The sequence below is a fragment of the Nerophis ophidion genome, linkage group LG15 (genome assembly GCF_033978795.1).
Source record: "Nerophis ophidion isolate RoL-2023_Sa linkage group LG15, RoL_Noph_v1.0, whole genome shotgun sequence".
In the NCBI taxonomy this organism is placed as follows: domain Eukaryota; kingdom Metazoa; phylum Chordata; class Actinopteri; order Syngnathiformes; family Syngnathidae; genus Nerophis; species Nerophis ophidion.
This window is the reverse complement of record NC_084625.1, coordinates 26,741,110-26,760,806: the sequence shown is the minus strand read 5'-3', so window position 1 is coordinate 26,760,806 and position 19,697 is coordinate 26,741,110. Positions and strand designations below refer to the sequence as shown.

At 39.5% G+C, this 19,697-nt stretch overlaps 1 protein-coding gene across 6 annotated transcripts in view; it reads right to left on the bottom strand.

Moving 5' to 3' along the window:
- mllt10 (MLLT10 histone lysine methyltransferase DOT1L cofactor) overlaps window positions 1-19,697 on the bottom strand; it is an 85,684-nt gene that overhangs the window by 41,957 nt on the left and 24,030 nt on the right. For all 6 annotated transcript variants that reach the window (XR_009809825.1, XM_061921945.1, XM_061921946.1 and 3 more), the window contains exons 4-6: window positions 9,338-9,447; window positions 9,162-9,265; window positions 8,914-9,007 (exon numbers count right to left, since the gene is read on the bottom strand). Coding sequence is in view for 5 of the 6 variants with exons in the window: in XM_061921945.1 (XP_061777929.1) it covers window positions 8,914-9,007; window positions 9,162-9,265; window positions 9,338-9,447 (308 nt within the window). In the remaining variant the exon portion in view is untranslated. The remainder of the gene's footprint in view (window positions 1-8,913; window positions 9,008-9,161; window positions 9,266-9,337; window positions 9,448-19,697) is intronic.

Below are 19,697 nucleotides of genomic sequence, written 5' to 3'. Positions count from 1 at the left end.
ACTGCATCCAGAGTCTTAAGGAACTCCGGGTGGATCTCATTCACACCCTGGGGACTTGCCACCGAGGAGCTTTTTAACTATCTCAGCAACCTCAGCCCCAGAAATAGGAGAGTCCACCACAGATTCCCCTGGCACTGTTTCCTCATAGGAAGACGTGTTGTTGAGATTGAGGAGGTCTTCGAAGTATTCCTTCCACCGATCCACAACATCCGCAGTCGAGGTCAGCAGAACACCATCCGCACCATACACGGTGCGGATGGTGTGCACTGCTTCCCCTTCCTGAGGCGGCGGACGGTGGTCCAGAATCGCTTGGAAGCCGTCCGGAAGTCGTTTTTCATGGCTTCCCCGAACTCCTCCCATGTCCGAGTTTTTGCCTCCGTGACCCCTAAAGCTGCACACCATTTGGCCCGTCGGTACCCGTCCACTGCCTCCCGAGTCCTATGAGCCAAAAGAACCCGATAGGACTCCTTCTTCAGCTTGATGGCATCCCTCACTGCTGGTGTCCACCAACGGGTTCTGGGATTACTGCCACGACAGGCACCAACAACCTTGCGGCCACAGCTCCAATCAGATGCCTCGACAATAGAGGTGCGGAACATGGTCCACTCGGACTCAATGTCCCGCACCTCCCTCATGACATGTTCAAAGTTCTTCCGGAGGTGGGAATTGAAACTCTCTCTGACAGGAGACTCTGCCAGACGTTCCCAGCAGACCCTCACAATGCGCTTGGGCCTGCCAGGTCTGTCCGGCATCCTCCCCCACCATCGGTAGAAAGCTCCCCCCCTCTTTTCACCAGAGTGTCCAAAACATGAAGCCGCAAATCCGATGACACAACTACAAAGTCGATCATGGAACTGCAGCCTAGGGTGTCCTAGTGCCAAGTGCACATATGGACACCCTTATGTTTGAACATGGTGTTGTTATGGACAATCTGTGACGAGCACAAAAGTCCAATAATAAAACACCACTGGGGTTTAGATCCGGGCGGTCATTCTTCCCAGGTTTCACTGTCGTTGCCAAAATGAGCGTTGAAGTCCCCCAGTAGGACAGGGGAATCACCCGGGGGAGCACTTTCCAGTACGCCCTCGAGTGTATCCAAAAAGGGTGGGTACTCTGAACTGCTGTTTGGTGCGTAAGCACAAACAACAGTCAGCACCAGTCCCCCCCACCCGAAGGCAGAGGGAAGCCACCCTCTCGTCCACCGGGTTGAACTCCAACGTGCAGGCTTTGAGCCGGGGGGCAATAAGATTTGCAACCCCAGCCCATCGCCTCTCACTTCCGGCAACGCCAGAATGGAAGAGAGTCCAGTCCCTTTCGAGAGAACTGGTTCCAGAGCCCTTGATGTGCGTCGAGGTGAGTCCGACTATATCCAGCCGGAACTTCTCTACCTTGCGCACTAGCTCAGGCTCCTTCCCCCTCAGTGAGGTGACATTCCACGAGCTAGCTTATGTAGCCGAGGATCGGACCACCAAGTGCCCTGCCTTTGGCTGCCACCCAGCTCACAATGCACCCGACCTCTATGGCCCCTCCTATGAGTGGTGAGCCCATTGGAGGGATGCCCCACCTTGCCTCTTCGGGCTGTGTCCGGCAGGGCCTCATGGGGACAGGCCCGGCCACCAGGCGCTCGCCACTCATGGGGACAGGCCCGGCCACCAGGCGCTCGCCATCGTGCCCCAACTCCGGGCCTGGCTCCAGAGGGGGGCCCCGGTGTCCCGCGTCCGGGCGAGGGAAATCTGAGTCCATTTTGTTGTGTATCCATAGAAGTCTTCGAGCTGCTCTTTGTCTAATCCCTCACCTAGGACCAGTTTGTCTTGGGAGACCCTACCAGGGGGCATGAAAGCCCCAGGACAACATAGCTCCTAGGATCATTGGGACACGCAAACTCCTCTACCACGGTAAGGTGGCAGCTCAGAGAGGAGCTCGAAAGACTTATTTTCACAAAAATTGAGCTCATTTGTAACAGACTAGGAAATATGTCCATTTGACCATATAAAATTAGCGGCATTTTTAAAATAATTCAAGGAACTATTTTAACAATAGAGATACAAGATAGAGAGTAATGTCAATGTGAATGAAAGAAGGGGTGGATGGATTGATACAGGGAAAGCGAATGATCAACTAAATAGACATTTTGAAGCGCTCATTTAATTACTCTTTTCTTTCTTTTTGATCATTTTATTTGCCAGTGTCATAAATGGTGTGATGACACAGGATTAGTCAGTGGACATTGAATACAGATGCATCTGCAGACAGACAGCCTTTTTGAGCCCTAAATTTTCACAGGATGTTTAACTGCAACGGAACTTCAACACAGCAGCAGACTCTTTCGGATTTTATTCAAGTCAAAAAGTTGAGGTTGTGCAAAGCAAAAATGTTGCGTTTTCTTCAAGCCAAGTAAATGCTGTCACTTGAGGTGGGACCATGTCATTGTTTTGCAAGTCTCAAATCTTTGCCCTCAAGTCTCGGATCAAGTCCCGAGTCAAGACAGGCAAGTCCCGAGTCAAGTCCAGAGTCAAGACTGGAAAGTCTCAAGCCAGGTCCCAAGTCCTGAATTTTGAGTTTTGAGTCCTTTCAAGTCCTTTTAACCACAGACTAATATATTTACACAGATTGTGTATGCTTTTAAAATGCTGTATTTATTTATTAGAACAAGTGCATTTGAAATTGCAGGGAAAAAAATCGTGCTGACATTGCACTTCATAATAGCACTATTAACCAGTCATTTTAAACATTTAACCCATTCCTTTACAGAATAAACACATTTGAAAAAACAAGTGCAACTGTACTTATTTGCACAAAAGTGTTAACATTGTATTTCCATGGCATATTGCATTGTAACTAGTTCCACAACAGTTTCTATCCTTTTCTTACCTTATCTCATTGATTACATCTCATACTGTATGTGTTTATGTGTGCGTACACATGAAAAACATAACAATGAACAGTTGTTGTAGTTTTAGATGTCAGGGCCCTATGCAATATATACACATATTCTTAATATAGTATAGATTTTAACTGACCTTTATTTTACCGTTTGTCTTTTTGTTGGTGGCTAAAACACACGGTGCTGCTAACCGCCGTCTAACATTACGTTACTATGTGTGACACATTGACTAACGTAATGTTATGTGTGGGTACCTCATGCAACCCTGCTTAAAAAAATCACTTGACAAAAAGTATGAATAAGGTAACGAACTGCAGTGGACGTAAAACATTGCCGTGTTTGCAATGACGTTATAACATTGGCTGCTGTGACGCGAGCAATTTGGCCGCCAACTTGAAGTGGTGATGAGGACCTGGCGAGCAGCCTAATCATACAGTTGACAGGTATAAAACAAAGTTGCCTGGCTGGTGTTCAGCGTTTTTCTGCTCGAATGAGCGGACTGTTGAAAATAGCAATGGGGGATTACTTTTCACAAGTAAGATTTAACATTAACGTACTATTGGTTGCATTTTGTGAAAATAATATTACCACAGTGTTGAGAAGGAGCAAAGATAATAAATAATAAATGGGTAGTACTTGTATAGCGCTTTTCTACCTTCAAGGTACTCAAAGCGCTTTGACACTACTTCCACATTTACCCATTCACACACTGATGGAGGGAGCTGCCATGCAAGGCGCCAACCAGCGCCCATCAGGAGCAAGGGTGAAGTGTCTTGCTCAGGACACAACGGACGTGACGAGGTTGGTACTAGGTGGGATTTGAACCAGGGACCCTCGGGTTGCGCACGGCAACTCTCCCACTGCGCCACGCCGTCCCTCTTCAATATTTGTATGTGAAAATCACAAAGAAATCTTCTGGGGGAGGATGGCGCCCCTAGAGGGATTTGGTTTACAAACTTTCAGCCCCACCTACAACAAAATTCACCAGCCGCCACTGATTATGATGCATTCTCATTTTAGACAAAATATAAGACAATTTCTTAACAGTATAATTTTAACCAGGAATAACTTTTCAAGTAACAATATTCAAATAATCAGATTGTTGGGTTACACAGAATTTGGTTTTAGTCTGAATCCAGTGAAACAGATTGGTGGTTTTAGCTGATATAAAGACTTTCAGGTGTTTATATATGTTTAAGTATTTGGCAGACACTTTTATTCAAAGCGACATACATAAAAAATACATATAAAACAATCAATGTAAACATTATCATTTAGGGGAAGAATTTAATACAAAATATCAATACTAAGTGTCAAGACAGAATAAACTCTCTGCTGCTGCAGCAACAGAGATACCATCTATAGGTCCCTAAGATATATAGATAATTAATGTATTCATACATTGTTTATGTAGGATATACGCATGTATATATAACCTAATCATATTGTTTCTTCAACTAAAAAATAGCTGACCGTTTTTTCCCCCCTTCTCTGGGATTATATTCCCAGTTTTGATCTCGGACGTCTGGTCACTTATAGCATATAAGAATATTATATTACTGTTAAGCAAACTATGAATAATAAAACACGACAAAACATGTGTCCTTTATCATAGTTACACGTGTGACAAAAAAGCGCATCAAAATCATTAGTATTCAGTGAGGTAAAATGAATTAAATGCATTGACAGTTCATTGCTCCTGCCAAATGAATTGGACTGAGTGGAGCGGATAACCATTCCAAGATGGCGGCCCCGCAGTAGCGCTCGATGCTGTGTCTACTTATAAGATGTCTATGGTTATAGCGTTAGCAGTGAGTTTACAGCCTCACTGATTTAATTACACAGCAAATAAAAGTCACGTTACTTAGCCAATAAACGTTAGCTTGAATTCAAAACTTACCCTTCTTTGTGCATCTTCAAATGTCGAATGAAGTTGGAAGTTCTTGCGTCTCCATCTGTAATATTCGAACTGCATGTTTTGCATACTACAATCCTTTTTTTGTTGACCAAGTCGTAGTTTTTATACCCGGACAAAACCAACTCCGGCATAATTTTTTCTCACTGGCGCGTTGTTTGACAACTATTCTTCGTTGGTTGTCCTGCAATTTGATTGGATGAAGGCTGTGGGACGAAACAACGTACAGTGGGGCAAAAAAGTATTTAGTCAGCCACAGATTGTGCAAGTTCTCCCACTTAAAATGATGACATAGGTCTGTAATTTCCATCGTAGGTACACTTCAACTGTGAGTGACAGAATGTGAAAAAAAAAATCCAGGAATTCACATTGTAGGAATTTCAAAGAATTTATTTGAAAATAATGGTGGAAAATAAGTATTTGGTCAACCATTCAAAGCTCTCACTGATGGAAGGAGGTTTTGGCTCAAAATCTCACGATACATGGCCCCATTCATTCTTTCCTTAACACGGATCAATCGGCCTGTCCCATTAGCAGAAAAACAGCCCCAAAGCATGCTGTTTCTACCCTCATGCTTCACAGTAGGTATGGTGTTCTTGGGATGCAACTCATTATTCTTCTTCCTCTAAACACGACGAGTTGGGTTTAAACCAAAAAGTTATATTTTGGTTTCATCTGACCAAATGACATTCTCCTAATCCTCTGCTGTATCATCCATGTATCCATTTTGGTATAAACTCAAATTGTCGTGTTTGGAGGAAGAAGAATACTGAGTTGCATCCCAAGAAAACCACACCTACTGTGAAGCATGGGGGTGGAAACCTCATGCTTTGGGGCTGTTTTTCTGCTAAGGGCACAGGACGATTGATCCGTGTTAAGGAAAGAATGAATGGGGCCATGTATCTTGAGCTTTTGAGCCAAAACCTTCTTCCATCAGTGAGAGCTTTGAATGGTTGGCCAAATACTTATTTTCCACCATAATTTACAAATAAATTCTTTAAAATTCCTACCATGTGAATTCCTGGATTTTTTCACATTCTGTCTCTCAGTTGAAGTGTACCTATGATGAAAATTACAGACCTCTGTCATCATTTTAAGTGGGAGAACTTCCACAATTGGTGGCTGACTAAATACTTTTTTGCCCCACTGTAGATCTAATTTGATTGGCTATTGTACTGAGAGCACACACGCTAATAGGCACCACACAAGCTAACAGGCACCACACACGCTGACAGGCACCACACACGCTGACAGGCACCACACACGCTGACAGGCACACAGGTACAAAATGAAAGATACGAAGCGCTCCTAAATAACTTTTTAATCATTGGGTTTTGGGGAAAGTAGCAAGTCTTGTCAAGTAAAAAGGCTCAAGTCCAAGTGAAGTCACAAGTTATTGATATTAAAGTCTAAGTCGAGTTCCAAGTCTCTTTACATTTTGTCAAGTCGAGTCTAAAGTCATCAAATTCATGACTCGAGTCCAAGTCATGTGACTCGAGTCCACACCTCTGGCAGTCACAGATGCGCACGCCTGTGGGTATTGATGGACAGCAAAGGTCGAGACGTTCCGCAGTGTTTACTTAAGCACGTGATTAAGCGCGAATTCGCAAGATCTCGTAAAAGTCTGTGTTATTTCGCTGCACAGCAAAGCTCGAACAGAACGGAAGTGGGGACTGCCAGGCGGCAGATAGTGATGCTGTTTCATTTCGCTGCCTTTCCGCATCATGTTGAAATTAGGGGTGACGTGTTGAAAAGAAATGTAAAACCTGGTTGTGGTTGCGAAAACATGCACTGGATGACAGCAGAGGCTCTTTTGGGATGATCGACGTCAGAAAGAATGAATGTGAACAAAATTAAAAAATGTGAAGATTGAAAGTTGGGCTGAGCGATACGGTTGAAAACTGTATCACGATATAAGTGTTTTTTATAGATAATTATTTATATTTGTATGACCTATCGAAACTAAACATTTGTATTTAAAATGTAACCTTCCTCTAGGCTTTGGCGATATGGCCTAAAAATAAAATCCCTGATTTTTTTACAAAAAATTGCATTTTGGATTAATTTTTTTCAGATTTTTCCCTACTTTTTAAAGAAACCATTCATCTATCCATTTTCTACCGCTTGTCCCTTTTGGGGTCGCTGGAGCCAATCTCAACTGCATTTGGGCGAAAGACGGGGTACACCATTGAATACAAATGACAAAGATCATTCAAAACAAGCTTTTCTTTTATTTAATGAAACTAATAGTTTAAAATGAAACTGCATACAATGCATTTTACTCTTGGTAAAAATGTAATTTGCATAATATTTTCCTTTTAAGACCAGATATAAATTGTACTTTTTATGGAATAATTTTCAAGTTTTCAAATGAAGAGCTTCCCTTGGGAAGCAATACTTCTACTTGAATACAATACTTTTGTTAGCAAAAATATAGGATTGCACATTTTGCATGCAAATAATCTCCAACATTGAGATCAATAAAGTACAAACTTCGAACTCTGTCTTGAATAATACACTTCTGTAAATAAAAATGTAATATTATATACTGTATCCAAACAAATAATGAAGTAAAACACTGGGGAATGTAGTTAGGTTCAGTGAGCGAAAACAGTAAACACAGCCTTTTTTATTTACACATCGTGGCGGCATGCAGAGCAACTGCTTTAGTGATCGCTCTACGCATTGTGCTTTTTTCACATCATACATACATTGTGTAAATGATTCCTCCAGAGTGAATTATTTTTTAGCCCATAGTTCGTTTTTTTGTTGTTATGTCTTGTTTGTTGTGCTGATGCCTTTTTGAAACAAACTTTGCACAATGCAGTCACTTGTTCCACGCCTGTTGCCGCAAAACCTAAGTACTGACAACACTTTTTTTTTCTTTGAACCAAACGTCTGGCTCTAGTTAGCATTAGCCATGTATGACTCGAAGGATGGAAGTGGACGGCGCAAGCTATGGAAGCGCCGAAGGGGCAAAAGGTATGCTGGAGCAAGAGGAGAAAAAAAAATCGATTCTTAAAATATTTGAATTGTCTGCATCAAAAAAACTCTCATATATCGATAACATTTATATATCGCCCAGGCCTACCTTCCTTTGTTTATAACTCCCTTGAGCTATCAAGGCAAAAAGGAAAGAAAATGGCAACACATTGGAAAACACTCAATGTGAAGAAAATTCTAAAATCACATCGAACACTTAACAATAACCTCTTAAAGTGAAAGTGCAAACATGAGGAATATGTAAGGAATGCTTAATAAAGTGTAGAAAAATAGTGCAAAGTGTGAAAATGTAAACAGTGAAACCTGAGAAGAACTTTTTCCTGCAAGTTCAGTGCCAGTGCTGTGCTCTATTGTGGTATGGTCTTACTGGTCTTGGTGAGGACGAGCGCCTTGCATAAATTACAGACCACAATGGTCTGACTACGGTCAGTTTTTAAAACATCCCCAAAATATTGCCCTACTGTATCGGTGACTTTTCCTGTTTTATCGATTCATTTTCAGTTTCTCTACTTACTCCAAGCAAATAATCAACTGTTAGACAACAATATGGCGCAACCAAAATGGATAGTTGATACTGTTACCTGATTGGATGTTATCGCCCAGCCCTAATTAAGTGGCAATTGACAATGGAAGGCGTAGGTGCAACAAATGTGTATTCTGGGATTAATGCCAGAAAAAACAGATCACTAACTGCAAATATCCAATGTGTGCAAAGCCCATATAGCAGTGTACAAAAATTCATATCAACAGTCATATCCTGATGCTGGTGTAATCTGAGCATAGTGTGTATAATTCAAGCTAATGTCACAAAAACAAAACTGGTGCAAAAACATTTGTTTAATAAAAGCTACTAAAACAAACCAAATCAGACCAATTTACAGCACTGCTGTGACAGTGTCCCATAAGCTGGCAAATTTGATTATGAGTTTTAAATGCAAATTTCTATTATCAACTTAATGCACCATAAAAATGTGTCAGCAGTGATTATGACCAACCTTGCAAATATCCTCACCTTTACGGTAAACATAAAAATCCATGTCTTCCTACAATATGTGGACTTTCGTTAAAGCTGTGTCTGTGGACTATGTGGCAAACAGAAGGGGCCACTTACCAATTTGCTGTGGTGATATTTGCAGTAACCACAGTACTTGACGTTGTCTGCGTCCGAACCTTGCTCCTCACACAGCAACCCTGCAAACTGGGCACTGTGGCACAGATGGGAGGACAGAATAATGTACTTTTAACCTCAAATAACAACTTTTAGAAAGGAAGGGTGGGGCGGGGGCCATAACCAATCTGTAAAACGATGAAGAAATCTCCTTTGACCAGTGACGTAAATGTAATGTCAGCAAGTCTCACCATGTGACATGGAAGGCCTGCCTGCAGCCGTGTTTGTTACAGGTCATACAAGCACCACATGCCGCTTTACTCTCTCTGCCCTGGTCCTCACAAATGTAGCAGGTCTATAAATCACACATAATGGGGTAACAGACAATTGTTTTATACAGCTAACGTTTAGATGTGTGGTTTGTTACCTTGTTATAGCGATCGTTGGGTACAGACTGGAGCACTATGGGCTCCATCGTTGAGACATTTGCAAACTCTACCTCGGGTATGTAAAGGGCACACACCACATGAGCCCAGCCTGTAAGAGTAACAACAGAAAAAAACATCGATAAATATACATAACATAAACAAATCTTAATGAGCAGGCTTGGTGATAAAGTTCTCCAAATAATTGTTTATTTTGACTGCTAAAAACAAATTTTGTTAAGATTGCTCCATGTTTATACATGTTTATGCAGAAACTCTTATTTTTAAATTAGGGCTGAATCAACTCCTTAACTGATGTAATTAATAACAAAAAAATATTGCATTAACCATGAACACACTTAGATAAATCACTAGAGGTGTAACGGTAGTTTGTTGTGGTCTTTCTTGAACTAAATGGAAAAAAAGATAAAAATAACTAAAAAGTTGTTAAAAAATAAACAAGTGATTCAATTATAAATAATAATTTCTACACATAGAAGTAATCAACTTAAAGTGCCCTCTTTGGGGATTGTAATAGAGATCCATCTGAATTCATGAACTTAATTCTAAACATTACTTCACAAAAAAAGAAATGTTTAACAACAATATTTATGGAACATGTCCACAAAAAATCTAGCTGTCAACACTGAATATTGGATTATTGTATTTATTTTCACAGTTTATGAGCTTACATTCATATTTTGTTGAAGTATTATTCAATAAACATATTTATAAAGGATTTTCGAATTGTTGCTATTATTAGAATATTTTTTAAAAATCTCACGTACCCCTTGGTATATCTTCAAGTACCCCCATTTGAGAAACACTGTTTTAAAGACCACCGGCACATTCTAAAAATACTATTAAAATAAACAAAAACATAAACAAAAGTGAAATAAAAAAGCTTAAGGGCTGAATGTAATTTAGAAAAAGTTGCAACGTTGACTAATAACACAAAGCAGTTTTTTTTCTTTCAAACTGTCATTGCTCAAAACATAACATTGAATCAAAATCAATGGTATTATGAATTATTGACCTATCCAAGGTTCCCATTACTTCACATCAAATATTCCACTAAGAAAAATATTTTTGGTGGAAGATTTTGCAAATTTGGTAACTAACCAAAACATTTATATTTTGTTTTCTTACTGTACCGAGAATGAACCGAACCGTGAACTCTGAACCGAGGTACGTAACGAACCGAAATTTTTGTGTACCGTTACACCCCTATAAATCATACAATTTTTTTTGGACTGTACAAGCTCTTTTACCTTAACCACTATATGGTCAGGGATCAGATCAATGCATACATCAGTAAATAATTGAGTGAGAAGACTGACTTAGTGCTCACTGGCAAATATCACTGCAAAATGCAGCCTGTGAGAACATCAGATAAAACTTTTACAAAGTTTTGTGCAAATAAATTATATGCATTCAAGTAAAAATTTTAAAAACGCTCTTGGATCACATTCTGGCAATAAAATTACATTTGTGTACAAATATTCAAGTCTTATCTTAAGCAAATGTTATATGCAAGCGAATAATCACCATTGATTAATCCAAATTCCAAAATGTGATTAATTGTATTTTTTAAAAATCAATCATTTGACAGCCGTATTTTAAATATTTCGTTTTAAAGGTGTCACTTCACCACATGTTGCCCTAATGTTAAGATTAGGGATGTCAAACCAAAGTGTTAATTACGATTAATTAATAAGTCATATATATATAGGGCCTGATTTACAAAAGGTTTGCGTTTACTAAAACACGTGCAATCTTGATAGCGCACATAAAGCTATCTACTAAGCTGGGGCGCAGAGGAATGTGTCTCTAAAGTGAGCAAAATAAAAAGTACAATCGATTTAGCATGTCTGCCTTCGTGTATATGAAAATATATCAGAACAGCTACAATGCTGGGATGAGAAAACGCAAATAAAATCAACAAGCACAATGTGATTGATCAAGATCAAAACTGTTAACGCTATTAATTCACTTGCAAACGGGCAGAGTTACATACCTACTAACTGTAAGAAAGGAGGGGATCGCACCGCAAAGACACAGACGGAGAATCCTTTGTCCTACGTGTGTGTGTAAATCGTCTATTCAACAATATCATTTTATAGCTGTTAGCTGACTTAAGGGCTGATTAAAACTAATTAAATTATGTTTTGTTGTTTAAAATGGAGGTTTTTTTTTTCAATTCAGGAAATGTACTATTATAACATATCTCCTATTTGAAAAAAAAGTCTTGCAAGAGGTATTTTCTCCTGTTTCTTACAAATCTACAATTTAAAAAGGTGGTAAAAATTATAGATGTGTGCAGAGTGTTCAACAACATCGCACACAGGTTGGAGAGAATGCCAACATAAATGTGGACAGAAATGAGTGTTTACATGGGCACATCATTTGGGTAAAATACACAAAATTCATATTTAAAATGGGCCGTTTTCCACTCGTTATCAATTGTTGCAATCTTAGTAGATTACACACAACCAACCCACTAATAGTAAACACAATTTTATAGTTTGAATATGCTACATAGCAGTTATTTGAATCTTAGAAGATCAGGCCTTTAGTGTGCTATATTCTTTGATTAAGTTAATGATTAATAAAGATTGAGTTTTTCGTATCTCCAATTAGGGCTGGGCGATATATCGATATACAATATAAATCGCGGGTTTGTCTCTGTGCGATATAGAAAATGACTATATCGTAATATTCGAGTAAACGTTCTCACGCAGTTGTTTTTAGCTGCGGGCATTACACTACAGGCTCTCCTCGCTCTTTCCTGTGTCTCCTTCTCACAGACAAGCAGGCGCACAGTCTTACATTCGTCACATACTGTCACGTCATACGTCACAAACGTACACGCCCTCGCCCAGCAGAGAGGTAGCGGCATGGCTAACGTTAGCTGTAATGCTAGCGGGTTGTTGCGAGAGAATGTAGGTGCAAATCTCGTAGCAAATGAAGGAAGAATTAATTCCAAAGAAAAACAGCACGGGGCCCATTGTCAGGCGGTGGTTCGGCTTCAAGCGGAAATATGTCGAAGAGACAACTTTAATTTGTCATGTGTGGGGCACAAGCGTTGCTACCAAAAGAAGCATTACTGCTAATATGTAGCATCATTTGAAAAGTCACCTGCTAATAACTTTAATAAATACAGTTTTGGTAAATTGACTTAGTTGTGATTTCCTTCTCTGCATGAAAGTTTAAAAGTAGCATATGTTAGTGCAGTATGAACAAGAATGTTTTAATGTAGACACATAGAATCACCATACTGCTGTGATTATATGTATCAAGTGTTCATTCAAGGCTAAGGCAAAATACCGAGAAATATATCGTATATCGTGATATAGCCTAAAAATATCGTGGTATTAAAAAAAGGCAATATTGGCCCGCCCTAACTCCAATGTTATTTCTGTATGCAAGTGATCCTCTTGTGCTGGACTAGCAGAATAATTTTCGGGTCTGCTTTGGCCCAGGGTTTTCCCTTACGGCAACCAAATATGGCGTACCGCCATGGCTAAATCATGAATGCTACCCTTAAAATGTTTTTTTAATTTTTTTTATGTGAAACCAAAATAAAATAATGTAATGCATTTTACCCTCTAGAATAGGTAAAAGTCTGATGCTCACCATCTTTAACTTTTATTTTTTCAAAATCTTAGGATACCACCCGGCCCAATACCAACAAGTTTTACCTCCCGTGCAAACACTTGTCTCTGTGGCCGTGCTTTCCCGGATATATAACACTTCCTCAAACTCCGCCAATATGCAGTGACGCACGGATGGTGTGTTTGAGAACATTGGAAAAATAAACATCAAATCACAAAACCACACAAACATAAAACGTTGCCAACAGCAGAATTGCTATTTAGCCTATTATTTGCGCAGTATTTCCAAATTTGTCTCCAAAAAAAAGAAACACTTCTGAAACTGGATGTTTTGATGTAAACAAGATGCACGTGATTGTCTGGATTGTAGTCAGCATGTCTGAGATGAGGACGTAATTTTAATATACTGTATCCCATATATTACCACGGACAGCTATCTACAAAATGTGCAAATATTAAGATGACAGTGGCGACTTTTAAGGAGAGAAAGTCCGACTGCAGCAGCAGCAGCACAAAGCAAGTGTGACGCTCAAGCTCGCTGCAGCACGCTTTCTGTTGTGGACAGAAGTAGATTCTCTAAACATGAGTACAGTCTATAATAACACCAGACAAAGATGCTACATTTGTTGCAAGTCATTTTTAATAAATAAAAATCACAAAAAGTCTCTAAACACTAGAACAATTCTCAACACACTGCTTTGTACAATAAGCAGCAAAAAGCAGCAACAATTGAAAACAGAACATTATATAATATAAAAATATATTAATAGTCAGTAACACAGATTTGTTTTAAATTTACTGTATACATTTTTTTAGCCTTTTTAAAGAAATGATGCAATGTAGATTGTCATGGTGACCACGCTCCAAACCACGCCCCCATTGCCACAGGTATCTTGACAATCTATGGGAAACCCTGTGACTTTAAACTATTCTAACTTATCTGTGCATCAATAAGCGACATGTTACAGGTTCAAACATGTGTACATTATATTTCAAAATAAAATACACTTACATGGAAAAAAATGTAGATGCAATCGCCTGTGTGCCTCATCTGCTGCTTGACTAAATGAAAGTCTTCCTTGTAAGTAAACTACGGCTGGGCAACGATTAAAAATTTCAATCGAAATTAATCGCACTTTTTCTCAGATTAATCGCGATTAACTGCATTGTATACGCAATGCCCAATAATGAATTCAAAAGTAGAGTGTAGTGCACCTTTATTGGAATATTCTCCCACATGAACAAAAGCGCCAAAACCTTTGTTGTGCAAACACAATTTAAATCAGTCCTTGTTAAACAGTAGCAGTTAAATAGCATATTTTATGAAAATCAACTCAAAAAATGTAAATACAAACATTTAAGCTTATTTCCACTGCCAGGGTATTTAAGTTATCTTGTTTGTTATGTTATGGAACAGCAGGAACATTTTTTTTATCAAGGATCTTATGTTTAAAAAACCTATATTATAGGTAGTGGGCTGTTTTATGGAGTTTTTGATTAAATTATCCGTAGTAGCAATATTAATAATGTTGTGTTTATTCGGCGTAGTGCACTTAAAATAATTATGACCATATCTAGGAATTGATATGATGGGAATTTTCCGATTGTTTGCTTGGTGCTTTGATAAACTGAACGCATCATATACATGGTACTATATTGTGATGTTATGAGCCAGGGAAAAAAAGAACTACCCTACCCAGCATGCAACAGGAGTGACGAGCATGCGCGGTAGCCCGGTATAGGTTATGTCGCCATGACGGCATCTTGTATGTTGTGATATGCACACTCTGAAAATAAACGTTAAGAACTCAGCCAACACTCCACGTCTGCATTATTCATAAATAGACAGACAACACATATACTCCGCTGCTTCACAGGCCGCTGGATGTAGCCGGCAAAGTATTCCCATGCTAGCTAGCCGGTCTAGCAAGCACGTGTCATTCAGTCCAAAACGGCCCGATCTATCCACATTCAGAATTGTCTGGCGGTCGTAAGTGATCCCGGAGTGACCACACTGTAAGCCAGCCATGACATTTGCAGAATTGTCCGGTATTTTTGCCAAATGTTCCATCTTTACCAACAGCCCCCCCACGCCGAAGCCCGTCCGGGCGCCGCCATCTTTATAAGAAAAGGCGTTAACAAAATAAAAGCATGTAAACAACATACGCAAATGCGCGATAAAATAATTGTCGGCGTTAATAGATTGATGAGTTAACTCGTAATTAACGCATTAATTTGCCCACCCCTAAAGTAAACATATTCATCTTCTATGGTTAAATAAGGTTTTAAACACAATACTGTTGCATATTAATGTCTGTGTACAAGAGTACATGTTTCACAAAACAAAACATCTATTTGTTACCAATATACCGGTCGACATTTATTTAAATCACCAAAATGATTCCAGAGCACAGCCACCGCTGTTGCTCACTGCTCCCCTCACCTCCCAGGGGGTGGAACAAGGGGATGGGTCAAATGCAGTGGGTAATTTCATCACACCTCGTGTGTGTGTGTGTGTGTGTGTGTGTGTGTGTGTGTGTGTGCGTGTGTGTGTGTGACTATCAGTGGTACTTTAACTTTAACTATTTGTTAAATGTGTTTTCTATAATAACTATTGCTAACATATGCTAGCACTGTGATTAATAGGGATGTTTTAATTATTTAAAAATTATCTGAAGCAGAGGAAAAGCAACAAGTTCAACATTCAATTGCTCACAAAAGTTTTCTTGGCACCTTAAATGAACCTGATGTTTTATTCTAGGGAATAAAAGAGGCTGAATCTTTAAATTGACATTATAGTGACACTTTGTGTTCATATATCTTTCTTCCTAATAATGCAATGTATTTAAAATACAAATACCTCTCGTTGAGGGTTTTTCTCAACATTTTTTAAGCTTAGAGGTAGGACTGGGCGATATGGCCTTTTTTTAATATCTCTGTATTTTTAGGCCATATCGCGATATACATCTCGGTATTTTGCCTTAGCTTTGAATTAACACTTGATACATATAATCACAGCAGTATGATGATTCTATGTGTCTACATTAAAACATTCTTGATCATACTGCATTAATATATGCTCATTTTAAACTTTCATGCAGAGAAGGAAATCACAACTAAATCAATTGACCAAAACTGTATTTATTAAACAGTTATTAGCAAGTGACTTTTCAAATGATGCGACATATTAGCAGTAATACTACTTTTGGTAGCTACGCTTGTGCCCCACACCTAAAGTTAAAGTTAAAGTACCAATGATTATCGCACACACACTAGGTGTGGTGAAATTTGTCCTCTGCATTTGACCCATCCCCTGGGAGGTGAGGGGAGCGGTGGGCAGCAGCGGTGCCGCGCCCGGGAATCATTTATGGGGATTTAACCCCCAATTCCAACCCTTGATGCTGAGTGCCAAGCAGGGAGGCAATGGGTCCCATTTTTTTTAATAGTATTTGGTATGACTCGGCCAGGGTTTGAACTCCCAACCTACCGATCTCAGGGCGGACACTCTAACCACTAGCCCACTGAGTAGGTCACTTGACAAATTAAAGTTGTCTATTCGACATATTGAAGCCGAACTACCGCCAGACGATGGACCCCGTGCTGTTTTTTTGGGGAATAAATTCTTCTTTCATTTGTTACCAGATTCGCACCTTCTTTCTCTTGTATTACCACCCGCAACACTACGCTAGCATCACAGCTAACGTTAGCCACGCTGCTACCTCTCTGCTCCGTGAGGGCGTATACTTATGTGACGTATGACGTGACAGTAGGTGACGTGTGTAAGTTTGTGCGCTTTCTGTCTGTGAGAAGGAGAGACAAGAATGAGTGGGAAGAGCCTGTGGTGTAATGCCCGCAGCTAAAAACAATTGCGTGAGAATGTATACTCAAATATTACGATAGTCATTTTCTATATCGCACAGAGACAAACCCGCGATATATTGGGTATATCGATATATCGCCCAGCCCTACTTAGAGGTCCTAATACATGAACGTTTTTTTTAATCGTTTAAAAACCCCAATTTGGGATGGCCACTTTCTATTGGTAAGGAAGTCATTCCCAAACTGCATTTTGTAAGACTTTAAGAGATATTTGAAACATTAATGGCTTCTCAGTATGTGTGATGTGTTATTGCTGCTCTGTATAGTTGGAATGACACCTGTGTTTGTTTAGTAAATAACATCTGACTATAAAAGCAATTAACCGTTATGCCAACCTGCGCGTGCTGATTAAGGAGTGTTTATTTAGACTTATTATTTTCAAATAAATTTGCTGTCATTTTTTATTTATAAGGACATAAGAGGTAGATATATTTATTTAACTAGATGACACAATAATATAAAAGACCCCCCACCCCCTCACACACACACACACGCACCCGCCCGCACAGCACCACATACATATTGCTGTCCTGTAGCAAACACTGTCACATACAGGTGCTGGTCATATTATTAGAATATCATGAAAAAGTTGATTTATTTCATTAATTCCATTTTAAAAGTCAAACTTGTAGAATGTATACATTCATTCCAAACAGACTGATACATTTCAAGTGTTTTTTGCCAAAAAGGAGATGATTATAGCTGACAACCAATGAAAACCCTAAATTCAACATCTCAGAAAATTTGAATATGGTGAAAAGGTCAGATATTGAAGACACCTGGTGCCACACTCTAATTAGCTAACTAACTCAAAACACCTGGAAAAGCCTTTAAATGGTCTCTCGTTTTGATTCTGTATGACACACAATCATGGGGAAGACTGCTGACTTGACAACTGTCCAAAAGATGACCATTGATACTTTAAAGAAAGCGGGCAAGACACAAAAGGTCATTGCCAAAGAGGTTGGATGTTCCCAGAGCTCTGTGTCCAAGCACATTAATAGAGAGGCAAAGGGAAGACAAAGATGTGGTAGAAAAAAAGTGTACAAGCAAGAAGGACAACCGCGCCCTGGAGAGGATTGTCAATCAAAACCGATTCAAAAATGTGGGGGAAATCCACAAAGAGTGGACTGCAGCTGGAGTCAGTGCTTCAAGAACCACCACACACCGACGTATGCAAGATATGGGCTTCAGCTGTCGCATTCCTTGTGTAAAGCCACTCTTGAATAAGATACAACGTCACAAGCGTCTCGCCTGGGCTCAAAACAAAAAGAACTGGACTGCTGCTGACTGGTCCAAAGTTATGTTTTCAGATGAAAGTACATTTTGTATCTCCTTTGGAAATCAAGGTCCCAGAGTCTGGAGGAAGACAGGAAAGGCACAGAATCCACGTTGCCTGAAGTCCAGTGTCAAATTTCCACAATCGGTAATGGTCTGGGATGCCATGTCATCTGCTGGTGTTGGTCCATTGTGTTTCCTGAGGTCTAGGGTCAATGCAGCAGTCTACCAGGAAGTTTTAGAAAACTTTATGCTGCCTGCCGCGGACCAATTTTATGGAGGTGAAGATTTCATTTTCCAACATGACTTGGCACCTGCACACAGTGCCAAATCTACCAGTACCTGGTTTAAGGACCATGGTATCCATGTTCTTGATTGGCCTGCAAACTCACCTGACCTTAACCCCATAGAAAACCTATGGGGTATTGTGAAGCGGAAGATGCGAGATGCCAGACCCAACAATGCTGAAGAGCTGAAGGCCAATGTTAAAGCAACCTGGGCTCTCATAACACCTGAGGACTGCAACAGACTGGTCGACTCCATGCCACGCCGTATTGCTGCAGCAATTCAGGCAAAAGGAGCTGCAACTAAGTATTGATTGCCGTACATGCTGAAACTTTCCATGTTCATACTTTTCAGTTGGCACACATTTCTAAAAAATATTTTTTGGTACTAGACGTAACTAATATTCAAATTTTCTGAGATACTGAATTTGGGATTTTCAGTAATTGTCAGTACTAATCATCAAAATTTAAAGAAATAAACATTTCAAATATATCATTATATCACCTGTATTTCCAAAAGGCTGTTTTCAAACATTGGCAAGCTGAGCTTTGAGTTGTCTTATCCTACTGAATTCAGAGTTTATCACAGACAGTAGCCGCTGTTGGCCACTATGTTCCACAACATTTTGTCACAACCAAAAAAAAAACTTAACAGTACTCTCAGTTACCGTCACTCATTGAGTGACTGCACATAATGAACTCATGCTAGGACTAAATTCCCTTCCACGGTTGGTTAGAGTTCATTTGAAACACTCGAGAGAGGGATATTTTGCATAGGCCGCACAAATGAACCCTGACAGGTCACTCATATGTCACCACACTCACGAAAAAATTGTCTTCTGATTGCATCTGCACAAATGTATAACATGTGATGCACTCTCAGCAATTCTGGTCTTCAGCAATCTTCTATAAACGCTTTCATCAGTGAAGAACAACTACAGACTATAGTTATTAGAGGTGGGAATCTATGAGAACCTCAGAATTCGATTAAGATTACGATTCAGGAGCTACGATTTGATTAAAAATAGATTATTAATGAATCTTTAATTTATATATATTTATGCAGATTTACATTTCCTTTAATTTGACTAAATAAGTGTTTATCACTTGCAACTTTAAAAAACAGTGCATTTCTAAAAAGAAACAGTTAAGTTAATTCCCACATTAATGGAAATGTGTGGAAAATTGGAAAATAAACCTGAAATAAAGGAGCTGGTCGGATCTCTCGGTGAGGTGGCTCGCTGCAGTCAGCCATATTTTAGAACTTTCTGCATTACTTTATTTATATTTAATAAATCGATGATCGA